This window comes from Pocillopora damicornis, chromosome 3 (assembly GCF_964200805.1).
Source record: "Pocillopora damicornis chromosome 3, jaPocDami1.2, whole genome shotgun sequence".
NCBI classification, from domain to species: domain Eukaryota; kingdom Metazoa; phylum Cnidaria; class Anthozoa; order Scleractinia; family Pocilloporidae; genus Pocillopora; species Pocillopora damicornis.
In genome coordinates, this window is record NC_142672.1 from 28,529,327 (window position 1) to 28,543,707 (window position 14,381).

The 14,381-nt window shown below is 38.1% G+C and overlaps 2 protein-coding genes and 1 pseudogene across 2 annotated transcripts in view; 1 reads left to right on the top strand and 2 right to left on the bottom strand.

Annotated features, from left to right (window-relative positions):
- The window catches only part of LOC149049202 (beta-1,3-galactosyltransferase 1-like), a 74,785-nt pseudogene that overhangs the window by 56,991 nt on the left and 3,413 nt on the right, over window positions 1-14,381 (top strand).
- On the bottom strand, window positions 3,570-5,436 carry LOC149049215 (lactosylceramide 1,3-N-acetyl-beta-D-glucosaminyltransferase-like). Its single transcript, XM_089201829.1, has one exon. It carries the CDS (start codon window positions 4,876-4,878, stop codon window positions 3,901-3,903), a length of 978 nt encoding a protein of 325 aa, XP_089057955.1. The 5' UTR covers window positions 4,879-5,436; the 3' UTR covers window positions 3,570-3,900.
- LOC113666444 (beta-1,3-galactosyltransferase 5) overlaps window positions 13,067-14,381 on the bottom strand; it is a 2,452-nt gene continuing 1,137 nt past the window's right edge. The window contains exon 1 of the mRNA XM_027182235.2: window positions 13,067-14,381. This exon is cut by the window's right edge and continues 1,137 nt beyond it. Coding sequence (XP_027038036.2) covers window positions 14,121-14,381 — 261 coding nt within the window. The 3' untranslated portion in view covers window positions 13,067-14,120.

The following is a 14,381-nucleotide window of genomic DNA, read 5'->3' on the forward strand; positions in this document are numbered from 1 at the left end:
ATTCATTCTAATCATGACGGTGTCTGAGCGAATATGATCATGCTGAAGTCCATCGCGGCTCGCTCATCATGGTGATCTCCGGTCATCACAGCAAGCCTCAGAAACTACATCGGCCGCCCTTCGAGTGAAAAAATAAGAGTTTGCTCTGATATCCTTTCCGATGCGTTGAGTGGAAAGTCACATCTGTCATTGCAGCCGAGTTTTGCGACGCTGTCATCCCGAGCGATCTTCATGTCCCGGTGAATTCGGCTGTCGTTCATTCAAAAAACACTCGCCCTGAACAGTTTGCTTTCTACCTTGTCATATGAAAAAACTCGCGTGTTTTTATGAGCCATAATTCGGCTGAAGTTCACTGAACATTTCACCTCAAGATTCTGTATTAGAGCCTTAAAAAATTCAGGCAAAAGTGTTAAATTCGACTTACCGAACTATTTTAGTTTGTAAACTATCGCAGAAGGTGAACTTTGATGGTTTTTTAACTTTGATGGTTTGACACTTTTGACAGCTTTAGTCTTGTACAGCCAATCAGATTATTTGAACCATTCTAACAGGGATTCTGATTGGCTTATTGTAGCGTGCTTTATGAGAGTATAGAGCATGCTGACGACACTGTTGTTCGCTTTGGAAATAAAGTTTGTTTGGAAAATTGAAAGTAATGCTCGGGGAATTTAATGGATTCTTTATTATAAAACAAATAGAGAAGCCTTGGCTGTGCTCTGTTCTGTTATAAAGCACTTAGGAAGTGGCCAGAGCACTCAAGAAGTGGGGAGAAACACTCGACTACGTCTCGTGTTTCTCCCTACACTTCTTTCGTGCTCTAGCCGCTTCCTGCGTGCTTTATAACAGAACAGAGCACAGCCAAGGCTTCTCTATTTGTTAAGTAGGGGATGAGATATGAACATTGAAGGCACTATTGCCCAATGCAAATCTCTTCTTTTACAAGGAAAGCAAGTCAATGCTGAGAAGGTGGATAGTCTTATTGAGGCAGCGAGCACGTTTTCAGAAAAAATATTCTCGGATTGCGCCTTCATCGAGCTTCCAAAGCAGTACAAGCGGAAATTAAACGAAAGGAAAACAAGCAGTGAGTAAATATGGAACAGACGGAAGCCTTCATTCCATCTAAACAGTCGATCCCTAAAATCATCTGTCAGTAAATTCTCAGCACACAAAATCCATTAGATCTGCAATCGTGAAAGAAGAGTGTCTTTCTCTTGCTCTTCTTGAAGTACAGACAGGCCAAGTCGGTCTAAACAGCGACAACAGAGGTTATGCCGGCAGAAAACACTCAGTACTCTTGCCACAGAACCGATTTAAAGAGCCTAAACAGCAGGAAAAAAAAGGCATTCCAGAAGCGAGGTAGTTCTACGTCACCGACACTATTCCGTCTAAATAACCTACGGGTCAAGAAAGACCTCGAGCTTTGGCTAAAAACGCCAAATGCAAAGGTTTCGGCCCTGAAAAATAGACAACCGTCGTGTTTCTCTCCGTAAGCGTCAGTCCATGGTTTTGGAAATGGTCTTAGATTTAGACCTCCGCTAAGGCATCCGCCTGCGGCCCAGTTTAATATACAAATCAGAGACAGTCGAATCCAAATGCTCACACGATTAAATTCCTTCCCGTCGATAACAAGCTTAGGCCGGCGCTTCTGTCAACAGATTGGGTGTAAATCGAGACACAGCCATCTGCACGATGAACTTTACTATTCCTGGGTCATTTTGAGGGACTGGTATGTTTGTCGTGACAGTAGAATAAAGCGCCAACGATAGCTTATGTAAAAGCTCTGTCAGTTTATCGTCTTTTTAAAAAATAGCAAGATTCCTGTGTGGTTGCGATCATTAAATGACTCCGGCTCAACACTCCCCACTTCTTGAGTGCTCTAGCCGCTTCCTAAGTGCTTTAAAACAGAACAGAGCAGAGTCAAGACTTCTCTCTTTGTTGTATAATAAAGAATCCGCTAAATTTACCAAGCAAAATCCCAAGCACTACTTTCAATTTATAAAACAAACTTTATTTCCAAACTGAACGACAGTGTCGTAAGCATGCTCTATACCCTCACAAAGCACGCTACAATAAGCCAATCAGAATCCCTGTCAGAATGGTTCGAATAATCTCATTGGTTGTACAAGACAAAAGCTGTCAAAAATGTCAAACCATCAAAGTGAAAAACCATGAAAGTTCACAGTCTGCAGTAGTTGTCTGTCTGAAGTCTATTAGTCTCTAATACAGAATCTGAAAGTGAAATGTACATTGAAACTCGGCCGAATTGTGGCTCATAAAAACACACAAGTTTTTTACATGACAAGTAGAAAACAAACAGTTCAAGGCGAGTGTTTTATGAATGAACAACAGTCGAATTCACCGGAACATAAAGATCGCTCGGGATGACAGCGCCGTGACACTCGGCTGCAGTGACTGATGTGGCCTTGCACTCAACGCATGGGAAAGGATATCAGAGCAAGCTTTTATTTTTAACTCGAAGAGCGGCTGATGTAGTACCTGAGGCTTTCTTCATTGCGATGACCGAAGATCGCCATGATGAGCTAACCGCAGTGGACCTCAGCGTGATCGCAGTCGCTCTAACACCGGCATGATTAGTATGAATTTTAACAGTTATGCTAGTTTGGTTATATTTTTCATAATTCCTGTTTTGTTCTGTTTTGTTTTTGATCACGAAACTTTACTTACTATACGAGTGCTAGCTGTGTTTTATTTTTATTACCGTACATAAGTTTACCATCTAACTAAGTGTGAAAACCTCTAAAACTCGGACTGTCCATTTCGTTTTCTCCTTGAGGATTTTCGTTTCTACTCACGTTATAATAAAGTAAATTACGGCGCTTAAAAACCTTTGTCTGGTTCTTCTGTTGCTACTTGTCGGCTCACTTGTTCTGAAATTTCACTTTCAGTTAACGAAAAAAAGCCAGAGAGAAGTCCCGGAAAAGGTCAAACAGTAAAATTTGGCAGATGGCGTGACAGCTTTAGCTCAGCTCTATCCTCCATACTCTCATAGAGCATGCTCTTTCAACCAATGACAGCACGCGTTGTATCCGAACTTTATTATAATTCTCTTTAGAGCGAGATGGGTTTGTGATTAACTTATAATTTAATCAGAGTGAGATAATCAGCGGAGATAAGAAAAACAGACTGCACAAAAATCCAATCAGATTGCAGGCTCGTGACAGTACCCTCTAAGAAAAAAATAAATTTCGTTATCAGTGTCATCGACTCGCAATACTTAGTTTGCCTTGTGTAAGTTTAGACCTTTTGTTAAACACTGTCCAGCCGCTAAATTGATAGAATCTCGCCGCATTTTTACTTCAGTTTACGATAGTTTATAATAAATCGCTGATAAACGGTTACATGTATGAGTCAATGTTTTAAGATTGGTTAAAAACCCGATAGAAAAGTTCATCATATCAACTACATTTCTGAAATAAATGTTTCCATGTCTCTTGCTTCTTAACCCTGTATGTCTCTGGATCAAAGGATATAAAGTCTTGATTGCTCTCAGGTCGGTAAGAGCTAAATCTTACATCACATTCACTGATTCTGAGCACATTCAAAACATGGTAATACAAACTTTATTAAGTCATCCAACAAGCCTCTCAACATGTCACTTTTGTGCACTTTTAAGGAAAAATAAATGATATTCTATAACATTCCCCATAAAATAATAAACTGCGATAGTCGTTTCTCGATATCTACTGCTGATAGTGGCAGATATACAACTTTCTTTGACACTCAGCTTGATTACTGGTAATTATCCAATGTCCTGGTTCTTCGAGCAATGCACGTTCAAAACAAGAAAGCTCAAACGAACAACGGATATTTAACAGGGAAACATCACTCACTCAAGAATACATCTAAATATACGTATGTACTAACCACGCCATTGAACTACTAAGGGAAAATGGCTAAGTTAAACATTTTCATTTGGCACTCCTCTCCTACATCATGCCTGACTAAAGTATCATTTGTTGGAACACATACATACTGGGGTGGATGCAGTAGTTCAAAACCCACATTGTTTGTAATATTTATTCCGTTCTTACTCGCCAGCATGCCAACATAAACATCGTCCAGTCTAAAGAACGGCAAGGAAGAGAAAGTGTCGACAAATGCACGTACAACATCGTGAGACAAAATATATCCAAAACCGGGGCAAAAGTCTGGATATCTTGTCTCGTTATATTCCTCGTAAGTTACCTTCCACTTACCTTCCCTTAAAGGAACAGGATTTGTGTAGTGATTACCAGCGTAAAACATCTTCTTCGGCGTGGTGGGTGCGCTTAAGAAGGAGAGAACTCTTGGAACGTGCACGAAAACGTCGTCATCCAATTTCAAAAGAAACGAGAAATTGCAATACGTTACTGCCCATTCGAAGCCCATTTGTATCTTTCGGGTTTGATTCCAGTAGTGGTCATAATAGCTAGCTCGTACAAGGTCCTTAAGAGCTTCATCTTCGTCAAGCAACACGTTTGAAACTGTTTCATCCCGTGTTTGAGCGACCAGAAAAACGGACGTCCATCTTGGTTTTGCGAATCTTTCGAATGCCCATGTCTTACGAATGTTATTCCTTCTTCCAAAATTACTTGGAGCGGATGAGATAATGATAAGAAGATCGTAATGTTGCATACAAGATCTCCTGGTTATAAGAAATGATTTGTAATTGATTTGCGAAGTAAGAGTTGTCGTGTGATTCACTTTCAGTTCTGGTAATGTCGTCTGCCGCACGTAGTTTTCGACATCTAGTTGTTCACGAACAATGTCAGAGAAGGAGGAACGGGTACTCCGTATAGGTCCTAGTTGGAAAAATACATAAATTGCCATCAAAAAGGCTAAAACCGCCAAAACTCTTTTTCCATGTATTCTGATCATCGTTTACCGGCAAACCCGAGAAAATTGCCAATGCCCATAAAGTCGACATGTGCGGCGGCTTGCTGGCGTTACGTAGGAACAGACAGTAAAGTTTACGCCATCTAACCCTTTAAAACCTAATATTAGTATGTGTTTTCTTCATACTGTTCTCCATACATTTCCTAAGGTGCTGAAAAGGAGAATGTAGAAGCCTGAAGGTTAAACCGTTAATCTCTTCACTTTCATCTGAACAAAGAGGTCTAAGGCTCCCTGTTTGACGGTTAAGTAGTCGACAGTTAAATAAAAGCGACACCTAGATTGACATTTTAACAAAATATGCCTCTCCTTGCAAATATATTAGGATGCTCATTGGCCGAGATGACATAAATTAATCCCGAACAGTGCAAAATGTTGAAATTTAATTGATTGAAGTCGGCGAAAGCACAACGAAACAAAACGGCGGAAAGGTGAAGAGAAAGTCGCAACGTTTGATTCAGAGTTTGAAGGAAAATGCTTTAAACAAAAACACCCAAAAATAACCAAAGCAAAAAAAAAAATCGACTAAAAGTCTGAAAGTATTCGGCTTCCAAAAGCGAGTATGAAGGTATGACCTGAAGGCCCCTAATAGGACTTCTTAAGAAATTTGTGCTGAACACTACAGAGGGGCAGGTCTGATCTCTTTGACGACAAGATCAAGGTGGTTCAGGATGGATGATAACGCGTAAGCGCTTGCGTTTCAACTATATCCTCTTTGCGATCCTGAAAGACTGTGTTTACGTCGTTACGCTGGGATTGCAGCACATGCCTCAAGCTTAAGGATTCAAAATGAGGCATAGGATAGCATAAGAACGAATGAAGAAGCATGCAAATTGACAGAGAGGCTTCGCTCTTGTTTGATATTTTCGCGTTACAACAGACAGCAAATTTTAAGTCATTTGACCCTTTACAACCTAATATTAGTACAAGTATTCTCCATTCTGTTCTCAATACATTTCCTATGGTGCTGGAAAGGAGAATGTAGAGGCCTAAAGGTAAACTGTCAATCTCTTCACTTTTATCTGGATAAAGAGGCCTAAGGCTCCCTGTTCGACAGTTAAGCAGTTGACAGTTAAATAAAAGCGACACTTAGATTGAAATTTTGAAATAATATACCTGTCCTTGGAAAAATATCAGCATGGTCATCGGCCGAGAACATTTGAATTAATCCGAAACAGTGCAAAATGTTGAAATTTAATTGATTGAAGTCGGCCAAAGCACAACAAAACAAAATGGCGGAAAGGTGAAGAAAAAGTCGCAACGTTTTGATTTAGAGTTTTAGGGAGAATGCTTAAAAAAAATAAAAAACCCAGAAGGTAACAAAAAGACTGGCCAAAAGTCTGCAAGTATTGGGCTTCCAAAGGCGAGTATGAAAGTATGAAGTGAAGGCCCCGAATAGGACTTCTTAAGAAACTTGCTGCACTTGACTTGAGTGTGCTAACCGCTACAGAGGAAGGGATGAAGTTATTAGGTGGTTCAGGATGGATGATAACGCGAAAGCGCTTGTACTTGAACTACTGTCTCCTCTTTGCGATCTTGAAGGACTGTGTTTACATCGTTACGCTTGGATTGTCGCACAGGCCCTGAGCCGTCAAAGATTCAAAATGAGGCAGCATGCAGGTTGACAGAAAAGACTTCGCTCTTGTTTGATATTGTTTTCCAGTTTTAATTCTTTCTTGACACTTCTGACCTCCTATTCATAGCTCGCTGATATATTTTCGAAAAAATCATTTTAATCTCTTAGCTCTTTTTCCTTTTCGAGAAAGATGTTTCGTAGAGAAAGAACTCATTGTTGTCCTGTAAGTTGAATTGGACCATTTACTGTGGCTCATTTTCTTAGGCGGTTTGAGACTGTAATTTTTTATCTAGTGCCTAAATAGGTTTCTTACACTCTAATTCTACTTTCGAAGAATTGTCAGTCCTGGATATCGAACAGTTGATATGATGAATTCTTTTCCTCTTTGCTACCGTAACAGCGAACAGACGGTGTACCCTTGGAAATGTAGACGGACTAACGCTCGAAACGTCAGCTTTTTAACTCTTTACGATGGCTAATTTACGTTATCAACACATTTGATAAGACTAAATTACCCTGTTACACACTCCCACCGACGCAGCACCACAGTTGCTTTAGAAAGTTACCCCCTTTACCCATGCATGGCAATACCAAACATACCATACTTCTGATGAAGTATACCTGAAACAAATTCCGAAGATGAATAATCATTTTCAGCCACAAGTCTAGCGACCTGAACCAGTAATGGAATAACGAGCACAAGGGCCTTACGAAGGAGGAGATCAGGGGCTGCAAAAACTTTCTTTATATCCACATCGGGTGAAAAGGAATCAAGGTCCGCGATGACATGAGAACAATTGAACTGAACTCAAACCCGTGTTTTTTCAACGAATTCGATTAACTCAGTAGAATCTTCAAACATAGAAGGCATGTGTAAGTTTATCGTAAGAAGTTCATCAACAAAAATACTTATAGGCCAAGTAATGTACGAGTGAGAGGCAGCAATGGGTCGTCCTACCGTTGGTTTCTTGTTTAGACGAACGAGACGCTTTAAAGGTGTTGCCTTGAGCTTTCTTAGGCGATTTTACGCCGAACGCTTAGGAATTTTTGTCAATTAAGCCCGTTTTAAGCCCGTTTTGTTGAAGGGCAGATAGCACTATGCATTGGATAAACCACACTGAAGTGGATGACTCAATCAGTTTTGATAGTGCTTATCCGGTGAATAGTGATTTCTGCGGTCGTATTGACATTGATCATATCAGTATACCAGTATACGAAATAACGCTTATTCTGTAGGCATTCTGGAATCTTTAAACCTGCAGTGATCACAAGCCGGTATCTGTTTGTTTAACATGAAGCCATGTGAGAAAAGATACCAAACTAGCAAACTAAATGTGTCACGTTTTGTTCTTTGCTCAGCCTGTAAGCCATGTTTTGTCGCTATAAAAAGTACGTAAAGTTCCAATTTTAGGAACTTTACGTAAAAAAATAGCAGTAAAAAAAAGCAGAAACAAAAACTAAGGAGCTCTAGAGGATCGAAAATTGTGAATCAATTGGTACTTGTTCTAGTTTTTCTAGTGAAGTCAGTTGTATGGGTGTTTCATCAACATACATACAGCCTGTAATTCTCCTTGCATGAATTTTGAATGACATGTCTTGCATATTTATTCTTTACCATCAAATGATTGTTGAACATTGAAAAATGTTTGGCAGGGGTACTTGTTGTTTATGCACCTCATTACTGAGTTTTTATAAAGTATTCGATTACAGACAGTACATATGAAATAAGGGCCTTCTCTTATTTTCCTCTTAAAGTGTTTAATACATGATTCGAGAGATGTGGCTTTGTCTTTGATTTTCTTCTTTTCTTTTATTTAATAGATCTCTTTTAGCTTCTTTATCCATTGATTCGTATTCTTCTGTGCGTTTCTGAAATAATTCTTTCTTCTTTGTCGCATCCATGGATTAATATGTTTCTTTATGTTTGTGAAATAATTGTTTTCTCTATACCATCTAAAGATCGGTAATTTTGTCTGCGTTTGCGAGATAATTCTTTCTTTTTTGTTGGATCCATTGTTGAATACCTCTTTTGAATCTCTTGCTGTCATACAGATGTTTTTAACTCGTGAATTGCGCGCATGCGCAAGAGCGAGTTATAGATACGATGTGGGGAATGCCATTCGCTCGCTCGATTGGTCGATTCCTGTAAACTTTTTTTTAGATTTTAGGTTTTTGAGTGCATTTTATAGATTTTGGCGAGCAATAAACAGACGAAATGGCGACCTTTGTTGCTAAGAATAGTGGTGGGGTGAAAAAGAAGCCAATGATAATCTTAAAAGAGTTTTTTTTTTCGTTTTAGTTTCAACAAGCGGCGCCAGCGACTGGCAGGCATGCAAGGATTCACACTGAAATAACAGAACAACCTTCGTTTTTCATAAAATTGATATTTACAATCCTTGAACTTGAAAACAATCCGCAGATTCATTGAAAATATCACTTACTGCGAAGCGCTCGAAATTTACAGATGTTCAAAAGCTTTTTCTGTTATGGCGTGAGATTGAGGACAAAATTGATCATTACGTTTCGTCGCGTGTGTTTTTCCTGTGTGAAGCAACAAAAGTGCCGGCGACTGACGAAATAACAAGTTAACACGAAAATCAAATAACACCTAAACAAACAATTTTAGATACCAATTTTCAGTGAATTTTTAAAGAACAATTTTCTTTTCAGTTTCAAGACAATTTGAAGATTCAACATACATACAACGCACTAAAATGCGAAAGTTACACACCACAAAATAGATAAATAGGCCTGAAATGAAATTCTATCTTGTTATTGATTATACGTTGCCTAGCACGTGACTTAAATCTACCCAGGCGGAGATCCAAAATGACGGTGGCAGGCTTGGCTCAGTTATATCACTCAAAACTCGTTCCCGTTTGTCTCATTTGATAAAGAGGGAATCGTTAATGTTTTCATTAAGACCGCTTTGCCTTGATTTTCTAATATTTACAACGAAAGACAGTAAATTTCACTTTTCACCCACATTTACTTCCAACCTTTTCTTTTGAACCAGAAACAAAAATGATAGACGTTTAAAACACATGACATCATCCACCTTGTCAAATGTACTAGCATGATCATTTCAATTGTAATGCCTTATTATCCCAACGTTACTTTGTTTCTTTGCTACATTAGCGAACACTGAACTACTGCTAGTACTCTAGATATGACAATCAACCACAAAATTCCCTAAACCAGATAACATTAAACATAGTCTAAAAAAATCATGTGTCAATTCACGAGTTTGCTCACAGAGCACTTTGATTTTCTGTGTTTTCTCACCATATTTTTCCTTTCATTTTCACTAATTTCACAAGAACAGCAAATAAATTGTATATCATACTCTGTAGTCTGACATTGCTGTTTATTTTGAATAATAAGAATTCCTTCTACAAGTTTTTTTTACACCACTGATGTGTTTTATGTGTTTCATTGCATGTGAATTACCATCTTCATATGTTAGAAGTGAAAGCAATCTTACTGTAGTATGATAAATACAAGCTACACAGTAACTTGAAGTCCACATTAAAAATTCTGTTTTCCCATTGTTCCTTAAAACCAAGGCCGTTACAGATATCCTGCTTTCAGCTAATTAAGTTAATTTTCTGTGACTTAGTTTATAAACATCTTCATTTATTTTCATGCCAAAAATGTAACACTGTTAGGAATATAAATAGATGCTAAATGATGTTCACTTTGCATTGTATTGTTAAGCCGAGATCCATTTTGAATAATTGCATCTAAAGTATTTGAGTTCCAGTAACCACAAGGTGAAATGATTGAGTAACATAGAATAAAGAGCTTTTGCAAAGCAGTGGTGGTTTCTGAAACAATTCTGTTGATCTGATGGTGTATTTAATACATATTTTACACTGTTGCTCGCGGTCATGTCATATTTTGTAATATGTAAACCTTTCAGTTTATACACATCATAAACTTTGAAAGTATTGCACTAAGTTGTCTGCAAATGATCTATCTAATAGTATGCATGTCCCTTCAGGATGACTCTTACCATACTTTTAACACTTTAAAATGGCGATTGTCAGCAGAGTAAACAATACTGACAGCAATACAACCAACTGTAAAAATAAGCGATCTGTATTGTTCTGATATCAGTGACTCAAAAGCTATTTTCAGGCCTATGCAGTATTGATATCCCTTAATAGCAGTCTCGCCATGGACATTATCAGTGTAACTCGCACTGTATTCTAGCTGGTAATTTTCCTGCAATACTATAAGCATTGTTGGTAATTCTGTTAGCAGTGAAAATGATTGTCTTGATAGTTTTGACAAACTGCTGTATAGTTGATTGCCAATATGCATTATCTGTTTCAAGTGACCAGGGTTACTTATTCCTTTCATATTGTGGTATATTAAAGCACACAAACTCATTGCAACACTTTGTTGTCCTGCATTTTGCCCAAATACAATAACATCCCCTTGACTATATGGTGCTACTATTGTTTTACTGGGGTTAACATGGTGCATAACAGGACCAGGGTTTTCCTCTACATCATTACAAAGCTTGTACTTTGTACAATTGCCTCTATGAGATAGACTCTTGTCCTCATTATATGGGAAATTACACGAAAACAACCTTAAGTATTTGAAATATTTCTTTCCATGTTTAGCTGTATTTGACTTGTTAACATATCTCATTGCCGAATTGACTTTTCTTGTTCTAAAAAATTGGTTTCCTTCTCATTTCTTGTACAAGCCTGACACTTGTTTTGTGTCTACTTCTCCTTCGTATTGCAACATTCTTAATAAGACGATGAACTTTCGATCATTTGGGTAGGTTTTTCCTCAATCGGCTTCATACATAACTCTGTAATTTTCTGCTTTTCTGAGAGAGACGTTTCAACATGCTAACTGGTACTCTGCTTGGTTCACGATCACGTTTGTAGCAATGACATTCACATACAACTCGACTACAATTATAATATACATACTTTGCATAACAAGATCTGAATTCCTATACTTTTATTGACACTAGAACATCATTATGTTCATGTACTTTAGTCAAATTGATAACTTTTTCTAGTATATCACAGTTATCAAGAGAATTTAACATGTCCTCTACCAAGCAACTCCACGCGCAGTGCAAACCAACATTCTATATCCTGGTGTAACGCTTAACGAAAATATGTCCTGGTGTGCCGGTTAACGAAATTTGCGTGACATCGGTAAATAGAATGATAATACAACAATAGCAGTGATAAAGCCAGCAATATCAAGTTGTTTACAAGTATTGATTACAATCACGATATTTAACACAAGAGTTAAGCTGAGAAATTCACAGTTCAAGTTGTTTCTTTGAATATCCTTCTCTTTATCCAATGTGGTGCTTTGCTTGTTGTTGTTTCTGTCAACATCCAAGTTCTGCTCATCAAGATCCGTGATTTTTTCGACATCTGAGGTATTCAAATTTTTCAAAGTTTTCAACGCTTCCAAGCTATAGAATTCGTGGAGCAACCCGTTCCGAAATCGCTCGACATCTTTTAGTGTGGGCCTACCACGAATGGTGTGTGCGTTTGTATGTGAGACGAGCGTATGAGGCATTGTTATTTCTGGAGACTTCTTCACAAAACACGGCGGCATTCTGTATAAGTTGTCCTGTTTGCGAGGAATGGCTCTGAGGTTGTCGCGATTCTCTTTTTGGTGCGAAAACTACACTTGTGGCGACCAAATACGCCGAAGAACGGCTTGCATTTTTTGACCCGAGCTTTCCTACGAAAGCTCGAGTTATAACGTAAATTTGAGTCGGTGTAATTTAATGATCATAACCACGTAGGAATCTTGCTGTATTTGAAAATGACGATAAACTGACAGGACTTTGACATAAGCTGTCGTCGGCGCTTTATTCTACTGTCACGACAAATATAGCAGTCCCTCAAAATGACCCAGGAATAGTAAAGTTCCTCGTGCAGATGGCTGTGTGTCTCGATTTACACTCAATCTGTTGACAGAAGCGTCGGCCTAAGTTTGTTATCGACGGGAAGGAATTTGATCGTGTGATCATTTGGATTCGACTATCTCTGATTTGTATTTCAAACTGGGCCGCAAGCGGATGCTTTAGCGGAGGTCTAAATCTAAGACTCATTCCCAAAACCATGGACTTCTCTGGAGTGACTTGCTTTCCTTGTAAGAGAAAAGATCTCCATTGGGCAATGGTGCTTTTAATGTTCATATCTCATCCCCTACATGGCATTATGAAGGTCTTAAACTTGTCTGTGAAGAAGGCAGCATCTTCTGCTCTGCTTTTTGAATAACAATAACAATATCGAATCTTTGTTTTAGACTGATGTAGAGCATCAACGCTATACTGCCTCATGGCCGTTGGCCCTAATGCTAATATTACATAATGTACATGTACGAGTGAGGCATTTCTTCCTTAAAGTGAAGACACTTAGACGTTCTCTGTTTGGGAGTGCAGGCACGAGTCCATTCAACGTTTTAATGTCATAAGCAGGTTTGTAAATTGAATTGATCATTGGAAACTCATGCAGGATATGGGTTTATGAATTCTAAGGTGACAATAAGTAACAACAGGAATAATCTAACCAACATCTTATATTATATCCAGGTTATTAATCAGCATAACTATCGAGTGTATATTTATTCTTTTCTTTAATTTATTACTGTAAAGTTTTTATTAGCATGCGTGAAACTGCTGCTCGCCTTATGTTGCTGTTGCTATCTGCGAGCAGTAGATGTTAAGCTGTAAATAGTAACAGTATCATAAAATTGAATTGAATTGATATGAGTTTATGAATTCTAATCTAACAATATGTAACAACATAAATACTCTAACCAACATCTTTTTACATCATAACTAGGTTTTTAGTCAGCATTACAGAGCATAATGATTAGAACTCTGTTCCAACTGGCAAAAGTAAAGTAAAAAGCTTAGAGATTATTTGACCTCTGTAGCAGCGTGAAAATTTCTATTTTACAGTGAAACGGAATAGTTCCGTTGAGTAATCTTTGGTTACATGTATGAGTCAATGTTTTAAGATTGCTTGAAAACCCGATAGAAAAGTTCATTATATCTGAAATAAATTGTTCTATGTCTCTCGCTTCTTAACCCCGTATGTATCTGGATCAAGGAATAGAAAGTCTTAATTGCTCTCAGGTAGATAAGAGCTAAGTCTTACATCACATTCATTGTTTCTGACTCTTCGAGAAAAGCACATTGAAAACGAAAATAGCTATAAATAGCAATATATAACACTATCCAAGTATGTCAAAACATTGTAAGACAAACTTTACTAATTCATACAACGAGCTCCTCCACAATAACTTTTTGTGCATTTTTAAGGAAAAATAAATATATTTAAAGTAGCAATAAATCTTTACAGAATGAGGAAGCAGTAAAACTCAATAACATTCACCATAAAATAATAAACTGCGATAGTCGTTTCTCGATATCTAATGCTGATAGTGACAGATATACCGCTTTCTCTGACACTCAGCCTGATTATTGGTAAATATCCAATGCACTGATCCTGACTCTTCGAGCGATGCACGTTCAAAACAAGAAAGCTCTAAATAGCTGCACTCAAATGAATAAAGGATATTTAACAGGAAAACATTACTCACTGAAGAATTCATTTAAATATACGTATGTACTGACCACGCAATTGAACTACTGAGGGAAAATGGCTAAATTAAACATTTTCATTTGGCACTCTTCCCCTACATCATGCCTGACTAAAGTATCCTTTGTTGGAACACATACATATTGGGGTGGATGCCATAGTTCAAAACCCACATTGTTGGTGATATTTATTCCGTTCTTACTCGCCAGCATGCCAACGTAAACATCGTCCAGTTTGAAGAACGGCAAGGAAGAGAAAGTGTCAACAAATGCACGTACAACATCGTGAGATAAAACGTATCCAAAACC

Bases quoted from the DNA above. Each gene is read 5' to 3' on its own strand.
- LOC149049215 (XM_089201829.1), bottom strand. From the start codon at position 4,878: ATGATCAGAATACATGGAAAAAGAGTTTTGGCGGTTTTAGCCTTTTTG.